This window comes from Bombina bombina, chromosome 1, assembly GCF_027579735.1.
Source record: "Bombina bombina isolate aBomBom1 chromosome 1, aBomBom1.pri, whole genome shotgun sequence".
NCBI classification, from domain to species: Eukaryota; Metazoa; Chordata; class Amphibia; order Anura; family Bombinatoridae; genus Bombina; species Bombina bombina.
In genome coordinates, this window is record NC_069499.1 from 397363227 (window position 1) to 397390390 (window position 27164).

The window sequence follows — 27164 nt, forward strand, 5'->3', positions numbered from 1 at the left end:
AGCGAAGGCCGGATTCATAAGATTCCAGTCGGACAACATGACTGTAGCTTACTTACATCAATCATCAGGGAGGAACAAAGAGTTCCTTGGCGATGAGAGAGGTATCCAAGATCATCAAATGGGCGGAGGATCACTCCTGCCATCTATCTGCAATTCACATCCCAGGAGTAGACAACTGGGAGGCGGATTATTTGAGTCGTCAGACTTTCCATCCGGGGGAGTGGGAACTCCACCCGGAGGTCTTTGCCCAGTTAACTCAATTATGGGGCATTCCAGACATGGATCTGATGGCGTCTCGTCAGAACTTCAAGGTTCCTCGCTACGGGTCCAGATCCAGGGATCCCAAGGCGACTCTAGTGGATGCATTAGTGGCGCCTTGGTCGTTCAACCTAGCTTATGCGTTTCCACCGTTCCCTCTCCTTCCCAGGCTTGTAGCCAGGATCAAACAGGAGAAGGCCTCGGTGATTTTGATAGCTCCTGCGTGGCCACGCAGGACTTGGTATGCAGACCTGGTGAATATGTCATCGGCTCCACCATGGAAGCTACCTTTGAGACAGGATCTTCAAGTACAAGGTCCATTCGAACATCCAAATCTAGTCTCTCTGCAGCTGACTGCTTGGAAATTGAACACTTGATTTTATCTAAGCATGGGTTTTCAGACTCAGTTATAGATACTCTGGTCCAAGCCAGAAAACCTGTGACTAGAAGGATTTACTATAAAATATTGAAAAAATATATCTGTTGGTGTGAATTCAAGGGATTCTCTTGGAGTAAGATTAAAATTCCTAAGATTCTTTCCTTTCCTTTCTCCAAGAGGGTTTGGATAAAGGGTTGTCAGCGAGTTCTCTAAAAGGACAGATATCTGCTTTGTCTGTTTTGTTACAGACGCCTGGCAGCAGTGCCAGATGTACAAGCTTTTGTACAGGCCTTAGTCAGAATCAAGCCTGTTTACAGACCCATGACTCCTCCATGGAGTCTAAATTTAGTTCTTTCAGTTCTTCAAGGGGTTCCGTTTGAACCTTTACATTCCATTGATATTAAGTTACTATCTTGGAAAGTTCTGTTTTTGGTTGCTATTTCTTCTGCTAGAAGAGTTTCTGAATTGTCTGCTTTGCAGTGTGATCCACCCTATCTGGTATTCCATGCAGATAAGGTTGTTTTGCGTACCAAACCTGGTTTTCTTCCAAAAGTGGTTTCCAACAGGAATATTAACCAGGAAATAGTTGCTCCTTCTCTGTGTCCGAATCCAGTTTCGAAGATGGAACGTTTGTTACACAATTTAGATGTGGTCCGTGCTTTAAAGTTCTATTTAGTTGCAACAAAGGATTTCAGACAGACTTCTTCTTTGTTTGTCGTTTATTCTGGTAAGAGGAGAGGACAGAAAGCTACTGCTACCTCTCTTTCCTTTTGGCTGAAAAGCATCATCCGATTGGCTTATGAGACTGCCGGACGGCAGCCTCCTGAACGAATTACAGCTCATTCCACTAGAGCTGTGGCTTCCACATGAGCCTTCAAGAACGAGGCTTCTGTTGATCAGATATGTAAGGCAGCGACTTGGTCTTCTCTGCACACTTTTGCCAAATTTTACAAATTCGATACTTTTGCTTCTTCGGAGGCTATTTTTGGGAGAAAGGTTTTGCAAGCCGTGGTGCCTTCCGTTTAGGTAACCTGACTTGTTCCCTCCCTTCATCCGTGTCCTAAAGCTTTGGTATTGGTTCCCACAAGTAAGGATGAAGCCGTGGACCGGACACACCAATGTAGGAGAAAACAGAATTTATGCTTACCTGAAATTTCTTTCTCCTACGGTGTGTCCGGTCCACGGCCCGCCCTGGCTTTTTAGTCTGGTTTCAAATTTTTTCTTTCTATACACTACAGTCACCACGGCACCCTATAGTTTCTCCTTTTTCTCCTAACCGTCGGTCGAATGACTGGGGGGCGGAGCCAGATGGGGGGCTATATGGGCAGCTTTTGCTGTGCTCTCTTTGCCATTTCCTGTTAGGGAAGAGAATATTCCCACAAGTAAGGATGAAGCCGTGGACCGGACACACCGTAGGAGAAAGAAATTTATCAGGTAAGCATAAATTCTGTTTTTGTTTGTCTCCACCTGACTCTTCATTATTAAAGGACCAGTCAACACATTAGATTTGCATAATCAACAAATTCAAGATAAAGACAATGCAATAGCACTTAGCCTGAACTTCAAATGAGTAGTACATTTTTTTATAACAAATTTCAAAGTTATGTATATTTCCACTCCCCTTGTACCATGTGATAGCAATCAACCAATCACAAATGCATATACGTATAGTCTGTGAATTCTTGCACATGCTCAGTAGGATCTGGTGATTCAAAAGTTGTAAATATAAAAGACTGTGCACATTTTTTTTAATGGAAGTAAATTGGAAAGTTGTTTAAAATTGCATGCTGTACCTGAATCATGAAAATTTAATTTAACCTGAGTGTCCCTTTAACTCCCCCATTAGAGAGGTCAGAAACCAAATCTTGCTCAGTCTATAAAGATAGACAATTCCTCAGTGATGTTTGTTGAGGTATCTGTGCCCATACTACTCTCACTGAAAGTCACTTTTCTCTGTTCTGTTCCTTTCTTTTTATTTTTATTCTTATACCAATTCCTTTTATCTTTCCTAGCTTTTTGAGCACCTTTTTCGCTCGTGTTCCAGTTATAAACTATATTTAAATCATAGTCCTTACAGTCTCGCTGATATTTATTAATTTTTCTCTCCATAATATCTTTATCCAATTTTTCAAGTGTGTCATTAAATTGTTTTTGGAATGCCTCAAATCTTGAATCCATCTTAGTTTCATATTTTTTCTCTTGTAACTCTGAGTTCTATGAGTATCCTTTCTCTTTCTGCTTTCTTTTTATTTAACAGCTTTCCCATTAGTATTATAGAACATTTGGTTAAAGTTTCGTTCCAATCTTCCATAAATTCTTTATCCTCCCTTTCATTAGCAGGGTATTTCTTCATTCTTAGCCCTCTCGGGACTTTATTTTCATTTATGTAAAGTTGTAAAAATTCAATTTCCCACCATAACCTCAGTTCTTTAACACTTGATTTTTCCTTGCTTGCAAATAGATTTACTATATGCCTAAATTAGGCATTCAAGGGTTAACTTTCTCAGCATGAATAAATGGCCAGTTAGGGAACAGACTGCTATCCCTGATGAAGTGCTCTGTGTGAGCAGAAAACGCGTCGGAGAGCAGTCTATTCACCTGTGTGCTTGGGTGTATTCACCATGAAGTGCGCTTAGGAATATCGTTTTTACTGGATGAAATAAAGTCTTGGTTTTAATTAATCTCCTACAGTGCAGCCTGCTTTTCTTCTAACCTTTCGTTTTGGAATTTGTGGTGTTAATATTCAGCTTAAGGGAATCACTGAACTGAAGAATTTGCAAACCCACTGACTTTTTCTCCATGAGAAGGCTGCCGTGAGCAGCGCCGCAAAGCATCTGAAGTGCGATGTGTACAGCGTCCTGGAGTCGGAAGACGAACGCCACGGTTTCAAACAGACAGGTTACCCTTCCTGCGGTGAGTAGGGCCAGCTACATAACATTATATATTATGTATGTGTAGATATACCGGTGTGGGACATATACATAGATATGTTTAAACGTACTGCCTGTTGAATTTTGAACTTTCCTGTGACATTTAAATTAGCTCTGTGCTTTGGCAACGTTGTATCATCACTTAGCAGTGCGGGTGTATACCGTAAACATACATATTTATTATACAGACTTTCTTATTAATGCATTGCTAAGTTACAGCTACACAGGCACTATTACACTGTGTTTTTGGGACGACCACCCACTAAGGCTTGGAACAACAAGAAAGGTCTGTTACTTTACCATTATAGCTTATGTTGGTGCAAGATGAAGGCTCTAGTATGAATGTTGAAAGGGTTTTTTATTGGGTAGAGGTTCAAGCCTGGTGCCCTCAGTATGGGCCGCCTATTGTGCCCTCCCGTATTGGAATTCATCCTCTATAGCTTGGGTATTATTTTCCCAAAAGTAATGAATGCAGCTGTGGACTCTTTCCATTTACGAAGAAAAACCTAAATTATGCTTACCTGATCATTTCCTTTTCTTCTGATGGAAAGAGTCCACAGCTCCCCACCCCTAATTTTTTATGTGGGGCATTATTTATTCTTCTGGCAACTTTCACCCTGATATTTCTTCTACTGTTCCTTGTTCCTTGGCAGAATGACTGGGGGATGAGGGGAGTGGGAGGAGTATTTAAGCCTTTGGCTGGGGTGTCTGTGCCTCCTCCTGGTGGCCATGTTCTTATTTCCCAAAAGTAATGAATGCAGCTGTGGACTCTCTCCATCAGAAGAAAAGGAAATTATCAGGTAAGCATAATTTGTTTTCATTGTTCAGATGGAGCATGCAATTTTGAGACTTCTCAATTTTATTCTATTAGATCAGGTTTACTTTACTTTCTTGGTATATTTTTGAAGAGCATACTTAAGTAGATTCAAGAGCAGCAATGCATTACTGGGAGCTATTTGGTGATCGCTGGCTACTCGCAAATGCCTCTTCTCATTGGCCGAAAAAAATCAGCTAGGTCCCAGAAATGCGTGTCCGTTAAGGAGGGGCGCTAACCACTGTTACTGTCACATATGTCTTCAAGTTAAAGGGACAGTATACACTCATTTCTCTTGTAAGATGTATCGAGTCCACGGATTCATCCTTACTTGGGATATTCTCCTCCCCTACAGGAAGTGGCAGAGAGAGCACCCACAGCAGAGCTGCCTATATAGCTCCCCCCTTAGCTCCACCCCCCAGTCATTCTCTCTGCCTGCTTAACTGCTAGGAAGGGCAAAGAGGAGTGTGGTGACAAAAATGTTAGGTTTTTATTTTCTCAAGCAAAAGTTTATTTTAAATGGTGCCGGTGTGTACTATTTACTCGCTGGCAGAAAAGGGATGAAAATTTCTGCAAGGAGGATTATGATCTTAGCATTTTGTAACTAAGATCCACTGCTGTTCTCACAAGGGCTGAAGAGTACAGGAAAACTTCAGTTGGGGGAATAGTTTGCAGGCTAAACTGCATTAAGGTATGTTCAGTCTATTTTTTTCTAGACAGACTGATAATTCTAGAAAAGGCTGGCAATATCCCCATGAGGGAAGGGTAAGCTGTATTCAGACACTTGGATAGGAATTTCAGCTTGCATGAAGGGCTCATTAGTTACTGGTGACACTGTTTGGTGTAAACGTTTTTGTTTAGTAAATGATGCAATTATAAGGTTTTTTTTTTTTTAAGGGACTAAAGGGGTCATTATGGCTTGTGTTAGGGTTTTTTAACCCACATGGTTAATTTAGAGACACTCTAGTGTTTTTCTTTTAGGCCTCAAAACTCGAGTGAGGTGGGAGGGGCCTATTTTCGGGCCTCGGTTGTGCAGTTTCTTTTCCTCTGAGACTTAAAGGGACACTGTACCCAAAAAAATTCTTTTGTGATTCAGGTTGAGCATAAAATTTTAAGCAACTTTCTAATTTACTCCTATTATCAAATTTTCTTCATTCTCTTGGTATCTTTATTTGAAATGCAAGAATGTAAGTTTAGATGCCGGCCCATTTTTGGTGAACAACCTGGGTTGTCCTTGCTGATTGGTGGATAAATTCATCCACCAATAAAAAAGTGCTGTCCAGAGTACTGAAACCAAAAAAAAACTTAGATGCCTTCTTTCTCAAATGATAGCAAGAGAACGAAGAAAATTTGATAATAGGAGTAAAGTAGAAAGTTGCTTAAAATTGCATGCTCTTTCTGAATTACAAAAGAAAATATTTGGGTACAGTGTCCCTTTAACTGTTTCTCCAGAGGTTCCTGCCGTGTTTGAGGGCTGTAAAAGAAGTTTTTCCCCCACAAATTGTTCTGAAGGGCAGGTAGGAGCCACAGCAGAGCTGTGGCAAGGTGCTGGAAGTCTTTTTTACTGGTTTTGATGTTTTTTTAATCCGGTTTTGCCATTAAGGGGTTAATTGTTTATTTGCATAGCTGTGCAAAGTTACTAAGGCTATATACTACTGTAAAAATGTCGTTATGTTTACTGCTTTTTTACACCGTTTTGCAGAATTTGTGCAGCTTTTTTTCTCTTAAAGGCACAGTACCGTTTTATTTCTAAGTGGTGTTTACTTTGATTACAGTGTTTTCCAAGCTTGGTTGTTACATTACTAGCCTGTTTAACATGTCTGACACCAAGGAAAATCCTTGTTCAATATGTTTGGAAGCCATTGTGGTACCCCCTCTTAGAATGTGTCCCAATTGTACTGATATGTCTATAAACTATAAAGAACATATATTAGCACTTAAAAATAGAGCAATAGATGATTCTCAGTCAGACGTAAATGAGGGTTCGCCATCTAGTTCTCCCCAAGTGTCACAACCAGTAACGCCCGCACAAGTGACGCCAAGTACCTCTAGTGCGTTGAATTCATTTATTTTACAAGACATGGCCACAGTTATGAATACAACTCTCTCAAATGTTTTTTCCTAACTTCCTGGTTTACAAGGAAAGCGGGACAGCTCTGGGTTAAGGAAAAATGCCGAGCCGTCTCACGCTTTAGTAGCCGTTTCTGATATACCCTCACAATGCTCTGAGGTAGGGGTGAGGGATTTGTTATCTGAGGGAGAAATTTCTGATTCAGGAAAGACGCTTCCTCAGACAGATTATGATATGACGGCCTTTAAATTTAAGCGTGAACACCTCCGCTTATTGCTCAGGGAGGTATTAGCGGCTCTTGATAATTGTGACCTTATAGTGGTCCCAGAGAAATTGTGTAAGATGGATAAATACTTAGAGGTTCCTGTTTACACTGATGTTTTTTTCCAGTCCCTAAGAGGATTGTGAATATTTTTGCTACGGAGTGGGATAGACCAGGTATTCCGTTTATTCCTTCTCCTGTTTTTAAGAAAATGTTTCCCATATCTGACACCATGCGGGACTCGTGGCAGACAGTTCCTAAGGTGGAGGGAGCTATTTCTACTCTGTCTAAGCATACAACTATACCTATTGAAGTCAGTTGTGCTTTCAAAGATCCTATGGATAAAATATTAGAGGGTCTCCTGAAGAAAATTTTTGTTCAAGGTTTTCTTCAACCTATTGTGTGCATTGTTCCTGCAACTACTGCAGCTGCTTTCTGGTTTGAGGCTCTAGAAGAGGCTCTTTAGATGGAGACTCAATTAGAAGAAATTCTGGACAGAATTAAGGCCCTTAAATTGAGATGCCGCTTTTCAACTGGCTAAATTAGCGGCAAAGAATTCAGGTTTTGCCATTTTAGCACGCAGGGCGTTATGGCTTAAATCCTGGTCTGCTGATGTGTCATCTAAAACTAAACTTTTGAACATCCCTTTCAAGGGAAAGACCCTACTTGGGCATGAACTGAAAGAGATTATTTCAGACATCACTGGAGGGAAAGGTCATGCCCTCCCTCAGGATAGATCAAATAAGATGAGGACCAAACAAAATAATTTCGTTCCTTTCGGAATTTCAAGAGTGGTCCCGCTTCAGCTTCCTCTGTTGCAAAGCAAGAGGGGAATTTTGCCCAGTCCAAGTCGGTCTGGAGACCTAACAAGGGTAAACAGGCCAAGAAGCCTGCAGCTTCCTCTAAGACAGCATGAAGGGGTAGCCCCCGATCCAGGACCGGATCTAGTAGGGGGCAGACTCTCTTTGCTCAGGCTTGGGCAAGAGATGTTCACGATCCCTGGGCTTTAGAAATTGTGTCCCAGGGATATTTTCTGGAGTTCAAAGGCTCTCTTCCAAGGGGGACTTTTCACATTTCTCGGTCTGTAAACCAAAGAGAGAGGCGTTTTGTCTGTAAACCAAAGAGAGAGGCGTTTTGTCTGTAAACCAGACAGAGAGGCGTTCTTACGCTGTGTAGAAGACCTACATACCATGGGGGTGATCCGCCCAGTCCCAAAAGAGGAACAGGGGCTAGGATTTTACTCAAACCGGTTTGTGGTTTCCAAAAAAGAGGGAACTTTCAGATCAATCTTGGATCTCAAAATTCTAAACAAGTTCCTCAAAGTCCCATCATTCGAAGATGGAGACTATTCGGTCTATTCTACCTCTGATCCAGGAGGGTCAATATATGACTACCGTGGACTTAAAGGATGCGTATCTACACATCCCTATTCACAGAATTTTCACAAGGGTGCTAGGGTCCCTTCTGGCGGTTATACGACCACGGGGCATAGCAGTGGCGCCTTATCTTTATTCAGGCGTCAACTTTCCAGTTATCCAAGTCTCACACGGACATTGTGTTGGCTTTCCTGAAATCTCACGTGTGGACGGTGAACATAAAGAGTTCTCTCTTCCCTTTTATAAGAGTTTCCTTCCTAGGGACTCTGATAGACTCGGTAGAAATGAAAATATTTCTGTCGGAGGTCAGAAAATCAAAACTTCGTACTCATGGTAGCGACAATGGACATAGTTCCTTTTGCCCGTCTACACCTCAGACCACTGCAACTGTGCATGCTCTAACAGTGGAATGGGGATTATACAGATTTGTCTCAACTGCATCTGGACCAGGAGACCAGAGATTCTCTTCTCTGGTGGTTGTCTCAGGACCACCTGTCTCAGGGAATGTGCTTCCGCAGGCCAGAGTGGCTCATTGTAACGACAGATGCCAGCCTGCTAGGCTGGGGTGCAGTCTGGAACTCCCTGAAAGCACAGGGCTTATGGTCTCGGGAGGAATCTCTTCTCCCGATAAATATTCTATAACTGAGAGCGATATTCAATGCGCTTCAGGCATGGCCTCAGCTTGCTGCGGCCAAATTCATCAGGTTTCAGTCGGACAACATCACGACTGTAGCTTATATCAATCATCAAGGAGGAACAAGGAGTTCTCTAGCGATGATGGAGGTAACCAAAATAATCCGATGGGCAGAGGATCACTCTTGCCATCTCAGCAATCCACATCCCAGGAGTAGTGAACTGGGAGGCGGATTTCCTAAGTCGTAAGACTTTTCATCCGGGGGAGTGGGAACTCCATCCGGAGGTATTTGCCCAGCTGATTCAGCTATGGGGCACACCAGAATTGGATCTGATGGCGTCCCGTCAGAATGCCAAACTTCCTCGTTACGGGTCCAGGTCCCGGGATCCCAAGGCGGTACTGATAGATGCTCTTGCGATGCCTTGGTCCTTCAATCTGGCCTATGTATTTCCTCTCCTTCTACGTCTGGTTGCCAGAATAAAGCAGGAGAGAGCTTTGGTGATTCTGATAGCACCTGCGTGGCCATGCAGGACTTGGTATGCAGACCTAGTGGACATGTCCTTGGTTCTACCTTGATATCTGCCAATGAGGCGGGACCTTCTAATTCAAGGTCTGTTCACGCATCCAAATCTAATTTCTCTGCGCCTGACTGCTTGGAGATTGAACGCCTGATTCTATCAAAGCGTGGTTTCTCTGAGTCGGTCATTGATACCCTGATTCAGGCTAGAAAGCCTGTTACCAGGAAGATCTATCATAAGATTTGGCCCAAATATCTTTATTGGTGTGAATTCAAAGGTTACTCGTGGAGTAAGTTTAGGATTCCTAGAATATTGTCTTTTCTCCAAGAATGTTTGGAGAAGGGATTATCAGCTAGTTCCTTATAAGGACAAATCTCTGCTTTGTCTATTCTTCTACACAAACGTCTAGCAGATGTCCCAGACGTTCGAGCATTTAGTCAGGCTTTGGTCAGAATCAAGCCTGTATTTAAACCTGTTGCCCCGCCATGGAGCCTAAATTTAGTTATTAAAGTTCTTCAAGGGGTTCCGTTTGAACCTATGCATTCCCTGGATATTAAGCTTCTATCTTGGAAAGTTTTGTTTTTATTAGCTATCTCTTCGGCTCAAAGAGTTTCTGAGCTATATGCTTTACAGTGTGATTCTCCTTATCTTATTTTCCATGCCGATAAGGTGGTTTTGTGTACCAAACCTGGGTTCCTCCCTAAGTTTGGTTCTAACAGGAATATCAATCAAGAGATTGTTGTTCCTTCACTGTGTCCTAATCCTTCTTCAAAGAAGGAACGTCTGTTGCACAATCTTGATATGGTTTGTGCTTTAAACTTCTACTTACAAGCAACTAAGATTTCCGTCAAACATCTTTATTGTTTGTTGTTTATTCTGGTAAGCGGAGAGGTCAGAAGGCTACGGCTACCGCTTTCCTTTTGGCTGAAAAGCATCATCCGTTTGGCCTATGAGACTGCTGGACAGCAGCCTCCTGAAAGAATTACTGCTCATTCTACTAGAGCTGTGGCTTCCACATGGCTTTTAAAAATGTGGCTTCTGTTGAACAGATTTGTAATGCGGCGACTTGGTCTTTGCTTCATACTTTTTCCAAATTTTCCAAATTTGATACTTTTGCTTCTTCGGAAGCTATTTTTGGGATAGAGGTTCTACAAGCAGTGGTGCCTTCCGTTTAAGGTCTCTTTCTTGTCCCTCCCTTCATCCGTGTCCTAAAGCTTTGGTATTGGTATCCCACAAGTAAGGATTAATCTGTGGACTCGCTACATCTTACAAGAGAAAATATAATTTATGCTTACCTGATAAATTTATTTCTCTTGTGATGTATCGAGTCCACGGCCCGCCCTGTTTATTAAGACAGGCATATATATTTATTTTTAAACTTTCAGTCACCACTGCACCCTATAGTTTCTCCTTTTTCTTCCTAGCCTTCGGTCAAATGACTGGGGGGTGGAGCTAAGAGGGGACTCGATACATCACAAGAGAAATAAATTTAGCAGGTAAGCATAAATTGTTTTTCATATAACTGCATGTAATAGACACTATTATAAAGAATAAGATGCACAGATACTGATATAAAAATCCAGTATAAAATGGTTTAAAAACGTACTTAGAAGCTTCCAGTTTTGCTCTGTTGAAAATGCAGTTGGAAAGCCCACTGCAAGTGGGAAATAAGACACTCCCTCCCTCCCCGTTCTTTTGCATATGAAAAGACCCTTTACACAAACAGGAGCAAGCTGGAGAAGGTAGATGACGGTATTCAAATAAAACTTTGGGGCTTGGTTAGGAGTCTGAAAATCAGAGCAATGTTATTTAAAAATAAGCAAAATTAAACATTTTTAAAAAAAACAAACTTTATGGGCTTTATAAATAGATCTACAAAACATTTATGCAAAGAAAAAATGAGTGTATAATGGCCCTTTAAGTCTTTTTAAGCGTTTAATGTGTTTGTATAAAGAGTGGGTAAGGTAGAATTTTATTTGTGGGTGCTGCACAATTCAAACGTTAGCAACTTTGATTTACTTTTCTCCTGCATGTAGTTCCGGGCCCTCTGTGCTCTTTAAAGTGTTTCAGTTTTTGCTTTTACTTTGACAGTATTGCAAGTTTTGCTTGCAATACAATGATGTTCTACTTGATGATGCATTACATTTACTGTGTAACATTTGTTTTACAGGCCAGTATTAAGCCAGGTGAAGTCAAAAACACCCATCTTGTTGCCTGGTTTTACTTTTTCAGATGTTGTTGAAGATTTGAGTGGGCCATATTCCGATAATGTAAGCTCCCCAGTTTTAGCAAGAATTATGTTATACATATTTTAAGGTATAAATTTAACTACGTTTTTTCTGTCTTCACACTAAACAGGCAGATAGTTCGCAAATAGAGGCTAAAATAAGTGGCATTGAAGTTAGATCTACAGGAAAGCGCGACTCTCTTTTGGCTCGTGCGGAAGAACTTAAAGACAAAGGAACTCCAACTAAATCTTCACAAGCTAAAGTAAGATGTACTCTTATTTGACATTCCGGACTTAAAGGGCCAGTGTACACTAATAAAAAGAATAGTTAAGCCAAAGGATAAAGTACAGTGTAAATAAGATCAATTTACCAACAAAACATAGATATTTTTTACTTATTTTTAACTTAAAAGTTTCACTGAAATGGGTCAGTGGGGTGATGCAGGGACGCCCTAAGAGAAGGGCAGAGCTAACATCAATAGAGATCACTCCCCAGCCAATCGGATGTGAATATGCTAATACAGGGCACCTACTAGTAAAAAAAAAAAAACACACACACAGTAATTGTTTGTATCAAGTTTGCACTTTCAGTTTGAATATTTTTGTACTGCTATGTTTAGCATATAATATTACTGTGTTGCTAGTGATAATATGCATTTAGTGTATGCTCTAGCAAATAGTACACACAGGGTAGCGGGACACAAATCAAGCCGATCGGTTTAGGCTGTTTTCAACTCTCTGTATTTGTATGCTGTATGTTAAGCCCTGAACAGACATAAATCAGTAGCTATAGATAAGCTGTACTACTCCCTTCTTCCATCTCCCTACTGCCTGGCATATCTTGCACACTGATTCAGGCTTGAAAATACAGAAAGGAGTGTTGCTGAGCGCTGGGAAATACAAACTAAAAAGCCAGTGGGATAAAAGACACCCCTATCTCTCAACAATTGAAACGCACTTAATTAATAACCTATTTCAAAAGAGAAAAGGATACTAAAAAAAACCACAGCGCTGTTAGAAAACATCTTAATTTAGTAAATTTGTTGCAATATATGACCAATGTCAAATCAAGCACAAGGAGTTAATAATTATATAAACCAATATGTCCCAGAGAAAATGATTTCATCAAATCAAAATATATAAAAACTAATTTATTACAATGAATAACAAGTTAGTAGCAAAAATTGAAACACTAAAAAATACGCTGATCAGGCATATTAAAACAATAACTTAATAAGACAATAACAAAAGCGCAGTATCTACACACAATTATATATAACAAAAAAATAAAAACAAAGAGCTGAATGGAGGATGAGAATACGACGATCCAGAAGGAGCAGAAAGGATTTCCAAATGAGTTTCTTCCAGTGTCAGAAGGAGGCTGGAACGAGAATGGAGTCCTAATCACAAACAAGCAGAGAGCCATATTAAAGGTGTTCAATTTTATTTACACCGTAGTGGTTCTCTGCAATGGTCATGGGTTCCCTCTGAACAGCGGGGTAGCCATGCGTGCCTCTGTTATGTACTTTGGGGAGCCGGTCTCAGGTCAATCCTTTCTTTTTAGGAGTCGAGTAATACCAAACGGAAGCCGGTCAGCGTCTGTCTGGATGATAAGTTGGTGGAGCAACGCGTTTCAGCCCTCCTCTCTTTCCTCTCTGTCTGAAGCTCTTCTTTTTCTTAAATCCCTTTGTGGTAATGGACTTGGAAGTGAACTTTGGCCTTGTCCTGATCCCAATGGGATTTCTTTAAAATCCAGTTTGGCTCCAGCACCTTGGTGTTTAACATACTAATCCACCCTAACTTATTTCTCTTGTAAGATGTATCAAGTCCACGGATTCATCCTTACTTGTGGGATATTCTCCTCCCCTACTGGAAGTGGCAAAGAGAGCACCCTCAGCAGAGCGGTCTATATAGCTCCCCCCTTAGCTCCACCCCCCCAGTCATTCTCTTTGCCTACTACTAAGTAACTAGGAAGTGCAGAGCGAGTGTGGTGACAAAAATGTTAGTTTTTTTATTTCTCAAGCAAAAGTTTATTTTAAATGGTGCTGGTGTGTACTATTTACTCTTTGGCAGAAAAGGGATGAAGATTTCTGCAAGGAGGATTATGACCTTAGCACTTTGTAACTAAGATCCACTGCTGTTCTCACAAGGGCTGAAGAGTACAGGAAAACTTCAGTTGGGGGAACGGTTTGCATGCTAAGCTGCATGTGAGGTATGTTCAGTCTATATTTTTCTAGACAGACTGTGTTAATTCTAGAATAGGCTGGCAATATTCCCATGAGGGAAGGGTAAGCTGTATTCAGACACTTGGATAGGAATTTCAGCTTGCATGAAGGGCTCGTTAGTTACTGGTGACACTGTTAGGAAAAAACGTTTTTGTTCAGTAAATGATGCAATTATAACGTTTTTTTGAAGGGACTAAAGGGGTCATTGTGGCTTGTTTTTTTTGTTTTTTAAACCCACATGGTTAATTAAGAGACACTCTGGTGTTTGATAGGCCTCAAAACATCAAGTGAGGTTGGAGGGGCCTATTTTCGCGCCTTAGTTGCACAGTTTCTTTGCTTTAGAGATTTCTAACTGTTTCTCCAGAGGTTCCTGCTGTGTTTGAGGGCTGTAAAAGAAGTTTTTTCCCCACAAATTGTTCTGAAGGGCAGGTAGGCGCCACAGCAGAGCTGTGGCAGGGTGCTGAAAGTCCTTTTTACCGGTTTTGGCGTTCTTTCAATCCGTTTTTGTCATTAAGGGGTTAATTGTTTATTTGCATAGCTGTGCAAAGTTACTAAGGCTTTATGATGCTACTGTAAAAATTTCGTTAAGTTTACTGCTTTTTTTACACTGTTTTGCAGAATTTGTGCAGTTTTTTTTTCTCTTAAAGGCACAATACCGTTTTATTTCTAAGTGTTATTTACTTTGATTACAGTGTTTTCCAAGCTTGCTTGTTACATTACTAGCCTGTTTAACATGTCTGACACCAAGGAAAATCCTTGTTTAATATGTTTGGAAGCCATTGTGGAACCCCCTCTTAGAATGTGTCCCAATTGTACTGATATGTCTATAAACTATAAAGAACATATATTAGCACTTAAAAATAGAGCAATAGATGATTCTCAGTCAGAAGTAAATGAGGGTTCGCCATCTAGCTCTCCCCAAATGTACAACCATTAACGCCCGCACAAGTGACGCCAAGTACCTCTAGTGTGTCACATTCATTTACTTTACAAAACATGGCCACAGTTATGAATACAACCCTCACTGAGGTTTTATCCAAACTGCCTGGTTTACAAGGAAAGCTTGACAGCTCTGGGTTAAGGTAAAATGCTGAGCCATCTCACGCTTTAGTAGCCATATCTGATATGCCCTCACAATGCTCTGAGGTAGGGGTGAGGGATTTGTTATCTGAGGGAGAAATTTCTGATTCAGGAAAGACTCTTCCTCAGACAGATTCTGATATGAAGGCCTTTAAATTTAAGCTTGAACACCTCCGCTTATTGCTTAGGGAGGTATTAGCAACTCTAGATGATTGTGACCTTATAGTGGTCCCAGGGAAATTGTGTAAAGTGGATAGATACTTAGAGTTTCCCGTTTACACTGATGTTTTTCCAGTCCCTAAGAGAATTGTGAATATTATTGCTGCGGAGTGGGATAGACCAGGTATACCGTTTATTCCCCTTCCTGTTTTTAAGAAAATATTTCCCATATCTGACACCATAAGGGACTCATGGCAGACAGTTCCTAAGGTGGAGGGAACTATTTCTACTCTGTCTAAGCGTACAACTATACCTATCGAGGACAGTTGTGCTTTCAAAGATCCTATGGATAAAAAATTAGAGGGTCTCCTGAAGAAGAAAATTTTTGTTCACAGAATTAAGGCCCTTAAGTTGGCTAATTCTTTTATTACAGGTTTTGCCATTTTCTTACGCAGGGCGTTATGGCTTATGTCCTGGTCTGCTGATGTGTCATCTAAATCTAAACTTTTGAACATTCCTTTCAAGGGTAAGACCCTATTCGGGCCTGAACGGAAAGAGATTATTTCAGACATCACTGGAGGGAAAGGTGCCCTCCCTCAGGATAGATCAAATAAGATGAGGACCAAACAAAATAATTTTTGTTCCTTTCAGAACTTTAAGAGTGGTCCCGCTTCAGCTTCCTCTTCTACAAAGCAAGAGGGGAATTTTGCCCAATCCAAGTCAGTCTGGAGACCTAACCAGGCTTGGAACAAGGGTAAACAGGCCAAGAAGCCTGCAGCTGCTTCTAAGACAGCATGAAGGGGTAGCCCCCGATCCGGGACCGGATCTAGTAGGGGGCAGACTCTCTCTCTTGTGTCCCAGGGATATCTTCTGGAATTCAAGGGGGTGATTTCACATTTCTCGATTGTCTGTAAACCAGACAAAGAGAGAGGCGTTCATATGCTGTGTAGAAGTCCTACATACCATGGGAGGGATCCGCCCAGTCCCAAAAGAGGAACAAGGGCTAGGGTTTTATTCAAACCTGTTTGTGTTTCCCAAGAAAGAGGGAGCTTTCAGACCAATCTTGGATCTCAAAATTCTAAACAAGTTCCTCAAAGTTCCATCATTCAAGATGAAGACTATTCGGACTATTCTACCTCTGATCCAGGAGGGTCAATATATGACTACCGTGGACTTAAAGGATGCGTATCTACACATCCCTATTTACAGAGATCATCATCAATTCCTCAGTTTCACCTTTCTAAACAGGCATTACCAATTTGTGGCCCTTCCCTTCGGGTTGGCTACGGCTCCCAGAATTTTCACAAAAGTGCTAGGGTCCCTTCTGGTGGTTCTACGACCACGGGGCATAGCAGTGGCGCCTTATCTAGATGACATCTTAATTCAGGCGTCGACTCTCCAGCTAGCCAAGTCTCACACGGACATCGTGTTGGCTTTTCTGAGATCTCACGGGTGGAAGGTGAACATTAAAAAAAGAGTTCTCTCTTCCCTCTTACAAGAGTTTCCTTCCTAGGGACTCTGATAGACTCGGTAGAAATGAAAATATTTCTGACGGAGGTCAGAAAGTTAAGTCTTAACCACTTGCTAAGCTCTTCATTCCATTCCTCGGCCATCAGTGGCTCAGTATATGGAGGTAATCGGACTCATGGTAGCGGCAATGGACATAGTTCCTTTTGCCGCCTACACCTCAGACCACTGTAGCTATGCATACTCAAACAGTGGAATGGGGATAATGCAGATTTATCTCCTCAACTGCATCTGGACCAGGAGACCAGAGATTTTCTTCTCTGGTGGTTGTCTCAGGACCACCTGTCTCAGGGAATGTGCTTCCACAGGCCAGAGTGGCTCATTGTAACGACAGATGCTAGGCTGGGGTGCAGTCTGGAATTCCCTGAAAGCACATATGGTCTCGGGAGGAAGCTCTCCTTCCAATAAACATTCTAGATCTGAGAGCGATATTCAATGCGCTTCAGGCGTGGCAGCTTGCTGCGGCCAAATTAATCAGGTTTCAGTCGGACAACATCACGACTGTAGCTTATATCAATCATCGAGGAACAAGGAGTTCTCTAGCGATGATGGAGGTAACCAAAATAATCCGGTGGGCAGAGGATCACTCTTACCATCTCTCAGCGATTCACATCCCAGGAGTAGAGAACTGGGAGGTGGATTTTCTATGTCGTCAGACTTTTCATCCGGGGTAGTGGGAACTCCATCCCGAGGTATTTGCCCAGCTCATTCAGCTATGGGGCACACTAGAATTAGATCTGATGGCGTCTCGTTAGAATGCCAAACTTCCTTGCTACGGGTCCAGGTCCCGGGATCCCAAGGCGGTACTGATAGATGCTCTAGCAGTGCCTTGGTCCTTCAATCTGGCCTATGTATTTCCACCGTTTCCTCTCCTTCCACGTCTGGTTGCCAGAATCAAGCAGGAGAGGTCTTCGGTAATTCTGATAGCACCTGCGTGGCCATGCAGGACTTGGTATGCAGACCTAGTGGACATGTCCTCGTTTCCACCGTGGACTCTGCCAATGAGGCGGGACCTTCTAATCCAAGGTCCGTTCACGCATCCAAATCTAATTTCTCTGCGCCTGACTGCTTGGAGATTGAACGCCTGATTCTATCAAAGCGTGGTTTCTCTGAGTCGGTCATTGATACCCTGATTCAGGCTAGAAAGCCTGTCACCAGGAAGATCTATAATAAGATTTGGCGCAAATATCTTTATTGGTGTGATTCCAAAGGTTACTCGTGGAGTAAGATTAGGATTCCTAGAATATTGTCTTTTCTCCAAGAAGGTTTGGAGAAGGGATTATCTGCTAGTTCCCTAAAAGGACAAATATCTGCTTTGCCTATTCTGCTTCACAAACTTCTGGCAGATGTTCCAGATGTTCAAGCATTTAGTCAGGCTTTGGTCAGGATCAAGCCTGTATGTAAACCTGTTGCTCCGCCATGAAGCCTAAACTTAGTTCTTAGTTCTTCAAGGGGTTCCGTTAGAACCTATGCATTCCATAGATATTAAGCTTCTATCTTGGAAAGTTTTGTTTTTAGTAGATATCTCTTCGGCTCGAAGAGTTTCTGAGCTATCTGCTTTACAATGTGATTCACCTTACCTTGTTTTCCGTGCAGATAAGGTGGTTTTACATACCAAACCTGGGTTTCTTCCTAAGGTTGTTTCTAATAAGAATATCAATAGATTGTGGTTCCTTCTTTGTGTCCTAATTCTTCATCTAAGAAGGAACGTCTGCTACACAATCTTGATGTGGTTCGTGCTTTAAAGTTCTACTTACAAGCAACTAAAGATTTCCGTCAAACATCTTCTTTGTTTATTCTGGTAAACGGAGAGGTCAAAGGGCTACCTCTACCTCTCTTTCCTTTTGGCTGAAAAGCATCATCCGTTTGGCCTATGAGACTGCTGGCCAGCAGCCTCCTGAAAGAATTACTGCTCATTCTAATAAAGCTTGGGCTTTTAAAAATGAGGCTTCTGTTGAACAGATTTGTAAGGCGGCGACTTGGTCTTCGCTTCAAACTTTTTCAAAATTTTACAAATTCAATACTTTTGCTTCTTCGGAGGCTATTTTTGGGAGAGAGGTTCTACAAGCAGTGGTGCCTTCCGTTTAAGGTACCTCCCTTCATCCGTGTCCTAAAGCTTTGGTATTGGTATCCCACAAGTAAGGATGAATCCGTGGACTCGATACATCTTACAAGAGAAAACATAATTTCTCCAACATTGGTGTGTCCGGTCCACAACGTCATCCTTACTTGTGGGAATATCTCTTCCCCAACAGGAAATGGCAAAGAGTCCCAGCAAAGCTGGCCATATAGTCCCTCCTAGGCTCCGCCTACCCCAGTCATTCTCTTTGCCGTTGCACAGGCAACATCTCCACGGAGATGGTTAAGAGTTTTTTGGTGTTTAAATGTAGTTTTTTATTCTTCTATCAAGTGTTTGTTATTTTAAAATAGTGCTGGTATGTACTATTTACTCTGAAACAGAAAAGGATGAAGATTTCTGTTTGTGAGAGGAAGATGATTTTAGCAGACAGTAACTAAAATTGATTGCTGTTTCCACATAGGACTGTTGAGATGAAGTAACTTCAGTTGGGGGAAACAGTTAGCAGACTTTTCTGCTTAAGGTATGACTAGCCATATTTCTAACAAGACTGTGTAATGTTGGAAGGCTGTCATTTCCCCTCATGGGGACCGGTAAGCCATTTTCTTAGTCAAGCAAACAGAATAAAGGGCTTAATATGGGCTATAAAACTGGTAGACACTTTTATGGGCTAAATTGATTGCTTTATTTGGGCATTTTATACATGTTTATGCTGATAATTCACATTTATAAACTTGGGGAACGTTTTTTAACGGCAGGCACTATGTTAGACACCTTTTCCAGTCAGGGAGGGCCTTCCCTGTTGTAGGCTGAGCCTCATTTTCGCGCCATTACTGCGCAGTTGTTTTTTGAGAGCAAGACATGCAGATGCATGTGTGAGGATCTGAAGTAGCTGGAAACGGTTCTAGAGGGTGTCACTTGGTATCGTATTCCCCTCTGGGCTTGGTTAGGTCTCTCAGGGTTATCTCCTGGAATTCAAGGAACTACCCCCAAGGGGAAGGTTCCACAGGTCTCAATTATCTTCAAACCAAATAAAAAGACAGGCATTCTTGCATTGTGTAGAAGACCTGTTAAAGATGGGAGTAATTCATCCAGTTCCAATAGGAGAACAAGGGATGGGGTTTTACTCCAACCTGTTCATAGTTCCCAAAAAAGAGGGAACATTCAGACCAATTTTAGATCTCAAGATCCTAAACAAATTTCTCAGGGTTCCATCGTTCAAAATGGAAACCATTCGAACGATCCTTCCTACCATCCAGGAAGGTCAATTTATGACCACGGTGGATTTAAAGGATGCGTACCTACATATTCCTATCCACAAGGAACATCATCAGTTCCTAAGGTTCGCTTTTCTGGACAAGCATTACCAGTTTGTGGCTCCGAGAATTTTCACAAAGGTACTAGGGTCCCTTCTAGCGGTTCTAAGACCAAGGGGCATTGCAGTAGTACCTTACTTGGACGACATCCTGATTCAATCGTCGTCTCTGTCAAAAGCAAAGGCTCATACGGACATTGTCCTAGCCTTTCTCAGATCTCACGGATGGGAAGTGAACAAAGAAAAAAGTTCTCTGTCCCCGTCATCAAGAGTTCCCTTCTTGGGAACAATAATAGATTCCTTAGAAATGAGGATTTTTCTGACAGAGGTCAGAAAATCAAAAATTCTAAGCTCTTGTCAAGTACTTCATTCTGTTCTTCGTCCTTCCATAGCGCAGTGCATGGAAGTAATAGGATTGATGGTTGCAGCAATGGACATAGTTCCTTTTGCACGAATCCATCTAAGACCATTACAACTGTGCCTGCTCAGACAGTGGAATGGGGATTATACAGACTTGTCTCCGACGATTCAAGTAGATCAAAAGACCAGAGATTCACTCCGTTGGTGGCTGATCCTGGACAACCTGTCACAGGGAATGAGCTTCCGCAGACCAGAGTGGGTCATTGTCACGACCGACGCCAGTCTGGTGGGCTGGGGCGCGGTCTGGGAACCCCTGAAAGCTCAGGGTCTATGGTCTCGGGAAGAATCTCTTCTCCCGATAAACATTCTGGAACTGAGAGCGATATTCAATGCTCTCAAAGCTTGGCCTCATCTAGCAAGGACCAAATTCATAAGGTTTCAATCAGACAACATGACGACTGTTGCATATATCAACCATCAGGGGGGAACAAGGAGTTCCCTGGCGATGGAGGAAGTGACCAAGATAATTCAATGGGCGGAGGATCACTCCTGCCACTTGTCTGCAATCCACATCCCAGGAGTGGAAAATTGGGAAGCGGATTTTCTGAGTCGTCAGACATTCCATCCGGGGGAGTGGGAACTCCATCCGGAAATCTTTGCCCAAATAACTCAATTATGGGCATTCCAGACATGGATCTGATGGCCTCTCGTCAGAACTTCAAGGTTCCTTGTTACGGGTCCAGATCCAGGGATCCCAAGGCGACTCTAGTAGATGCACTAGTAGCACCTTGGACCTTCAACCTAGCTTATGTATTCCCACCGTTTCCTCTCATTCCCAGGCTGGTAGCCAGGATCAATCAGGAGAGGGCTTCGGTTATCTTGATAGCTCCTGCGTGGCCACGCAGGACTTGGTATGCAGACCTGGTGAATATGTCATCGGCTCCACCATGGAAGCTACCTTTGAGACAGGATCTTCTTGTTCAAGGTCCATTCGAACATCCGAATCTGGTTTCCCTCCAGCTGACTGCTTGGAGATTGAACGCTTGATTTTATCAAAGCGTGGGTTTTCAGATTCTGTAATAGATACTCTGATTCAGTCTAGAAAGCCTGTAACTAGAAAGATTTACCATAAAATATGGAAAAAATATATCTGTTGGTGTGAATCTAAAGGATTCCCATGGAACAAGATAAAAATTCCTAAGATTCTATCCTTTCTACAAGAAGGTTTGGAGAAAGGATTATCTGCAAGTTCTCTGAAGGGACAGATCTCTGCTTTATCTGTTCTACTTCACAAAAGGCTGGCAGCTGTGCCAGACGTTCAAGCGTTTGTTCAGGCTCTGGTTAGAATCAAGCCTGTTTACAGACCTTTGACTCCTCCCTGGAGTCTAAATCTAGTTCTTTCAGTTTTTCAAGGGGTTCCGTTTGAACCCTTACATTCCGTAGATATTAAGTTATTATCTTGGAAAGTTTTGTTTTTGGTTGCAATTTCTTCTGCTAGAAGAGTTTCAGTGTTATCTGCTCTGCAGTGTGCTCCGCCCTATCTGGTGTTCCATGCAGATAAGGTGGTTTTGCGTACTAAGCCTGGTTTTCTTCCGAAAGTTGTTTCCAACAAAAATATTAACCAGGAGATAGTTGTACCTTCTTTGTGTCCGAATCCAGTTTCAAAGAAGGAACGTTTGTTACACAATCTGGACGTAGTCCGTGCTCTAAAATTCTATTTAGAGGCTACTAAAGATTTCAGACAAACATCTTCTTTGTTTGTTGTTTATTCTGGTAAAAGGAGAGGTCAAAAAGCAACTTCTACCTCTCTTTCTTTTTGGCTTAAAAGCATTATCCGATTGGCTTATGAGACTGCCGGACGGCAGCCTCCTGAAAGAATCACAGCTCACTCCACTAGGGCTGTGGCTTCCACATGGGCCTTCAAGAACGAGGCTTCTGTTGACCAGATATGTAAGGCAGCGACTTGGTCTTCACTGCACACTTTTGCCAAATTTTACAAATTTGATACTTTTGCTTCTTCGGAGGCTATTTTTGGGAGAAAGTTTTTGCAAGCCGTGGTGCCTTCCATTTAGGTGACCTGATTTGCTCCCTCCCTTCATCCGTGTCCTAAAGCTTTGGTATTGGTTCCCACAAGTAAGGATGACGCCGTGGACCGGACACACCTATGTTGGAGAAAACAGAATTTATGCTTACCTGATAAATTACTTTCTCCAACGGTGTGTCCGGTCCATGGCCCGCCCTGGTTTTTTTAATCAGGTCTGATGAATTATTTTCTCTAACTACAGTCACCACGGTATCATATGGTTTCTCCTATGCATATTTCCTCCTGTACGTCGGTCGAATGACTGGGGTAGGCGGAGCCTAGGAGGGATCATGTGACCAGCTTTGCTGGGCTCTTTGCCATTTCCTGTTGGGGAAGAGAATATCCCACAAGTAAGGATGACGCCGTGGACCGGACACACCGTTGGAGAAAGTAATTTATCAGGTAAGCATAAATTCTGTTTTTCAGTTTGAAATTTAAAGTGACAGTAACGGTTTTATTTTAAAACGTTTTTTGTGCTTTGTTGACAAGTTTAAGCCTGTTTAACATGTCTGTACCATCAAATAAGCTATGTTCTATATGTATAAAAGCCAATGTGTCTCCCCATTTAAATTTATGTGATAATTGTGCCATAGTGTCCAAACAAAGTAAGGACAGTAATGCCACAGATAATGATATTGCCCAAGATGATTCCTCAAATGAGGGGAGTAAACATGATACTACATCATCCCCTACTGTGTCTACACCAGTTATGCCCACACAGGAGGCCCCTAGTACATCTAGTGCGCCAATACTTATTACCATGCAACAATTAACGGCTGTAATGGATAACTCTATAGCAAATCTTTTATCCAAAATGCCTACTTATCAGAGAAAGTGCGATTGCTCTGTTTTAAACACTGAAGAGCAAGAGGACGCTGATGATAACTGTTCTGACATACCCTCACACCAATCTGAAGGGGCCATGAGGGAGGTTTTGTCTGAGGGAGAAATTTCAGATTCAGGAAAGATTTCTCATCAAGCTGAACCTGATGTTGTGACATTTAAATTTAAATTAGATCATCTCCGCGCACTGCTTAAGGAGGTATTATCTACTCTGGATGATTGTGACAATTTGGTCATTCCAGAGAAGTTATGTAAGATGGACAAGTTTCTTGAGGTTCCGGTGCCCCCCGACGCTTTTCCTATACCCAAGCGGGTGGCGGACATAGTAAATAAAGAGTGGGAAAGGCCCGGCATACCTTTTGCCCCCCCCCCTATATTTAAGAAATTATTTCCTATAGTCGACCCCAGAAAGGACTTATGGCAGACAGTCCCCAAGGTCGAGGGGGCGGTTTCTACTCTAAACAAACGCACTACTATTCCTATCGAAGATAGTTGTGCTTTCAAAGATCCTATGGATAAAAAATTAGAGGGTTTGCTTAAAAAGATTTTTGTTCAGCAAGGTTACCTTCTACAACCAATTTCATGCATTGTTCCTGTCACTACGGCAGCGTGTTTCTGGTTCGAGGAACTAGAAAAGTCGCTCAATAAAGAATCTTCGTATGAGGAGGTTATGGACAGAGTTCAAGCACTTAAATTGGCTAACTCTTTTATTTTAGATGCCGCTTTGCAATTAGCTAGATTAGCGGCGAAAAATTCAGGGTTTGCTATCGTGGCGCGCAGAGCGCTTTGGCTAAAGTCTTGGTCAGCGGATGTGTCTTCCAAGACAAAATTGCTTAACATTCCTTTCAAGGGTAAAACATTATTTGGACCTGATTTGAAAGAGATTATTTCAGACATCACTGGGGGAAAGGGCCACGCCCTCCCACAGGATAGGTCTTTTAAGGCTAAAAATAAGACTAATTTTCGTCCCTTTCGCAGAAACGGACCAGCCTCTAATTCTGCATCCTCTAAGCAAGAGGGTAATACTTCACAACCCAAACCAGCCTGGAAACCAATGCAAGGCTGGAACAAGGGTAAGCAGGCCAAGAAGCCTACCACTGCTACCAAAACAGCATGAAGGGATAGCCCCCGATCCGGGACCGGATCTGGTGGGGGGCAGACTTTCTCTCTTTGCTCAGGCTTGGGCAAGAGATGTTCAGGATCCTTGGGCGCTAGAAATAGTTTCTCAAGGTTATCTCCTGGAATTCAAGGAACTACCCCCAAGGGGAAGGTTCCACAGGTCTCAATTATCTTCAAACCAAATAAAAAGACAGGCATTCTTACATTGTGTAGAAGACCTGTTAAACATGGGAGTGATTCATCCAGTTCCAATAAGAGAACAAGGGATGGGTTTTTATTCCAACCTGTTCATAGTTCCCAAAAAAGAGGGAACATTCAGACCAATTTTGGATCTCAAGATCCTAAACAAATTTCTCAGGGTACCATCGTTCAAAATGGAAACTATTCGAACGATCCTACCTACTATCCAGGAAAATTCAATTTATGACTACCGTGGATTTAAAGGATGCGTACCTACATATTCCTATCCACAAGGAACATCATCAGTTCCTAAGGTTCGCTTTTCTGGACAAGCATTACCAGTTTGTGGCACTTCCATTCGGATTAGCCACTGCTCCAAGGATTTTCACAAAGGTACTAGGGTCCCTTCTAGCGGTTCTAAGACCAAGGGGCATTGCAGTAGTACCTTACTTGGACGACATCCTGATTCAAGCGTCGTCTCTGTCAAAAGCAAAGGCTCATACGGACATCGTCCTAGCCTTTCTCAGATCTCACGGATGGAAGGTGAACAAAGAAAAAAGTTCTCTGTCCCCGTCAACAAGAGTTCCCTTCTTGGGAACAATAATAGATTCCTTAGAAATGAGGATTTTTCTGACAGAGGTCAGAAAATCAAAAATTCTAAGCTCTTGTCAAGTACTTCATTCTGTTCTTCGTCCTTCCATAGCGCAGTGCATGGAAGTAATAGGATTGATGGTTGCAACAATGGACATAGTTCCTTTTGCACGAATTCATCTAAGACCATTACAACTGTGCATGCTCAGACAGTGGAATGGGGATAATACAGACTTGTCTCCGATTCAAGTAGATCAAAAGACCAGAGATTCACTCCGTTGGTGGCTGACCCTGGACAATCTGTCACAGGGAATGAGCTTCCGCAGACCAGAGTGGGTCATTGTCACGACCGACGCCAGCCTGGTGGGCTGGGGCGCGGTCTGGGAACCCCTGAAAGCTCAGGGTCTATGGTCTCGGGAAGAATCTCTTCTCCCGATAAACATTCTGGAACTGAGAGCGATATTCAATGCTCTCAAAGCTTGGCCTCAACTAGCAAAGGCCAAATTCATAAGGTTTCAATCAGACAACATGACGACTGTTGCATATATCAATCATCAGGGGGGAACAAGGAGTTCCCTGGCGATGGAAGAAGTGACCAAAATAATTCAATGGGCGGAGGATCACTCCTGCCACTTGTCTGCGATCCACATCCCAGGAGTGGAAAATTGGGAAGCGGATTTTCTGAGTCGTCAGACATTCCATCCGGGGGAGTGGGAACTCCATCCAGAAATCTTTGCCCAAATAACTCAATTATGGGGCATTCCAGACATGGATCTGATGGCGTCTCGTCAGAACTTCAAGGTTCCTTGCTACGGGTCCAGATCCAGGGATCCCAAGGCGACTCTAGTAGATGCACTAGTAGCACCTTGGACCTTCAACCTAGCTTATGTATTCCCACCGTTTCCTCTCATTCCCAGGCTGGTAGCCAGGATCAATCAGGAGAGGGCTTCGGTGATCTTGATAGCTCCTGCGTGGCCACGCAGGACTTGGTATGCAGACCTGGTGAATATGTCATCGGCTCCACCATGGAAGCTACCTTTGAGACAGGACCTTCTTGTTCAAGGTCCATTCGAACATCCGAATCTGGTTTCCCTCCAGCTGACGGCTTGGAGATTGAACGCTTGATTTTATCAAAGCGTGGGTTTTCAGATTCTGTAATAGATACTCTGATTCAGGCTAGAAAGCCTGTAACTAGAAAAATTTACCATAAAATATGGAAAAAATATATCTGTTGGTGTGAATCCAAAGGATTGCCATGGAACAAGATAAAGATTCCTAAGATTCTATCCTTTCTACAAGAAGGTTTGGAGAAAGGATTATCTGCAAGTTCTCTAAAGGGACAGATTTCTGCTTTATCTGTCTTACTACACAAACGACTGGCAGCTATGCCAGATGTTCAAGCATTTGTTCAGGCTCTGGTTAGGATCAAGCCTGTTTACAGGCCTTTGACTCCTCCCTGGAGTTTAAATCTAGTTCTTTCAGTTCTTCAAGGGGTTCCGTTTGAACCCTTACATTCCGTAGATATTAAGTTACTATCTTGGAAAGTTTTGTTTTTGGTTGCAATCTCTTCTGCTAGAAGAGTTTCAGAGATATCTGCTCTGCAGTGTTCTCCTCCTTATCTGGTGTTCCATGCAGATAAGGTGGTTCTGCGTACTAAGCCTGGTTTTCTTCATAAAGTTGTTTCTAACAAAAATATTAACCAGGAGATAGTTGTACCTTCTTTGTGTCCGAATCCAGTTTCAAAGAAGGAGCGTTTGTTACACAATTTGGACGTAGTCCGTGCTCTAAAATTCTATTTAGAGGCTACAAAAGATTTCAGACAAACATCTTCTTTGTTTGTTGTTTATTCTGGTAAAAGGAGAGGTCAAAAAGCGACTTCTACCTCTCTTTCCTTTTGGCTTAAAAGCATCATCCGATTGGCTTATGAGACTGCCGGACGGCAGCCTCCTGAAAGAATCACAGCTCACTCCACTAGGGCTGTGGCTTCCACATGGGCCTTCAAGAACGAGGCTTCTGTTGACCAGATATGTAAGGCAGCGACTTGGTCTTCACTGCACACTTTTGCCAAATTTTACAAATTTGATACTTTTGCTTCTTCGGAGGCTATTTTTGGGAGAAAGGTTTTGCAAGCCGTGG

The 27164-nt window shown here is 42.4% G+C and overlaps 1 protein-coding gene across 1 annotated transcript in view; it reads left to right on the forward strand.

The window, feature by feature from the left end:
• Nucleotides 1-27164, forward strand: part of RIF1 (replication timing regulatory factor 1) — a 675273-nt gene that overhangs the window by 397800 nt on the left and 250309 nt on the right. The window contains exons 23-24 of the mRNA XM_053712714.1: nt 11413-11512; nt 11601-11732. Of these exons, the coding sequence (XP_053568689.1) occupies nt 11413-11512; nt 11601-11732 (232 nt within the window). The remainder of the gene's footprint in view (nt 1-11412; nt 11513-11600; nt 11733-27164) is intronic.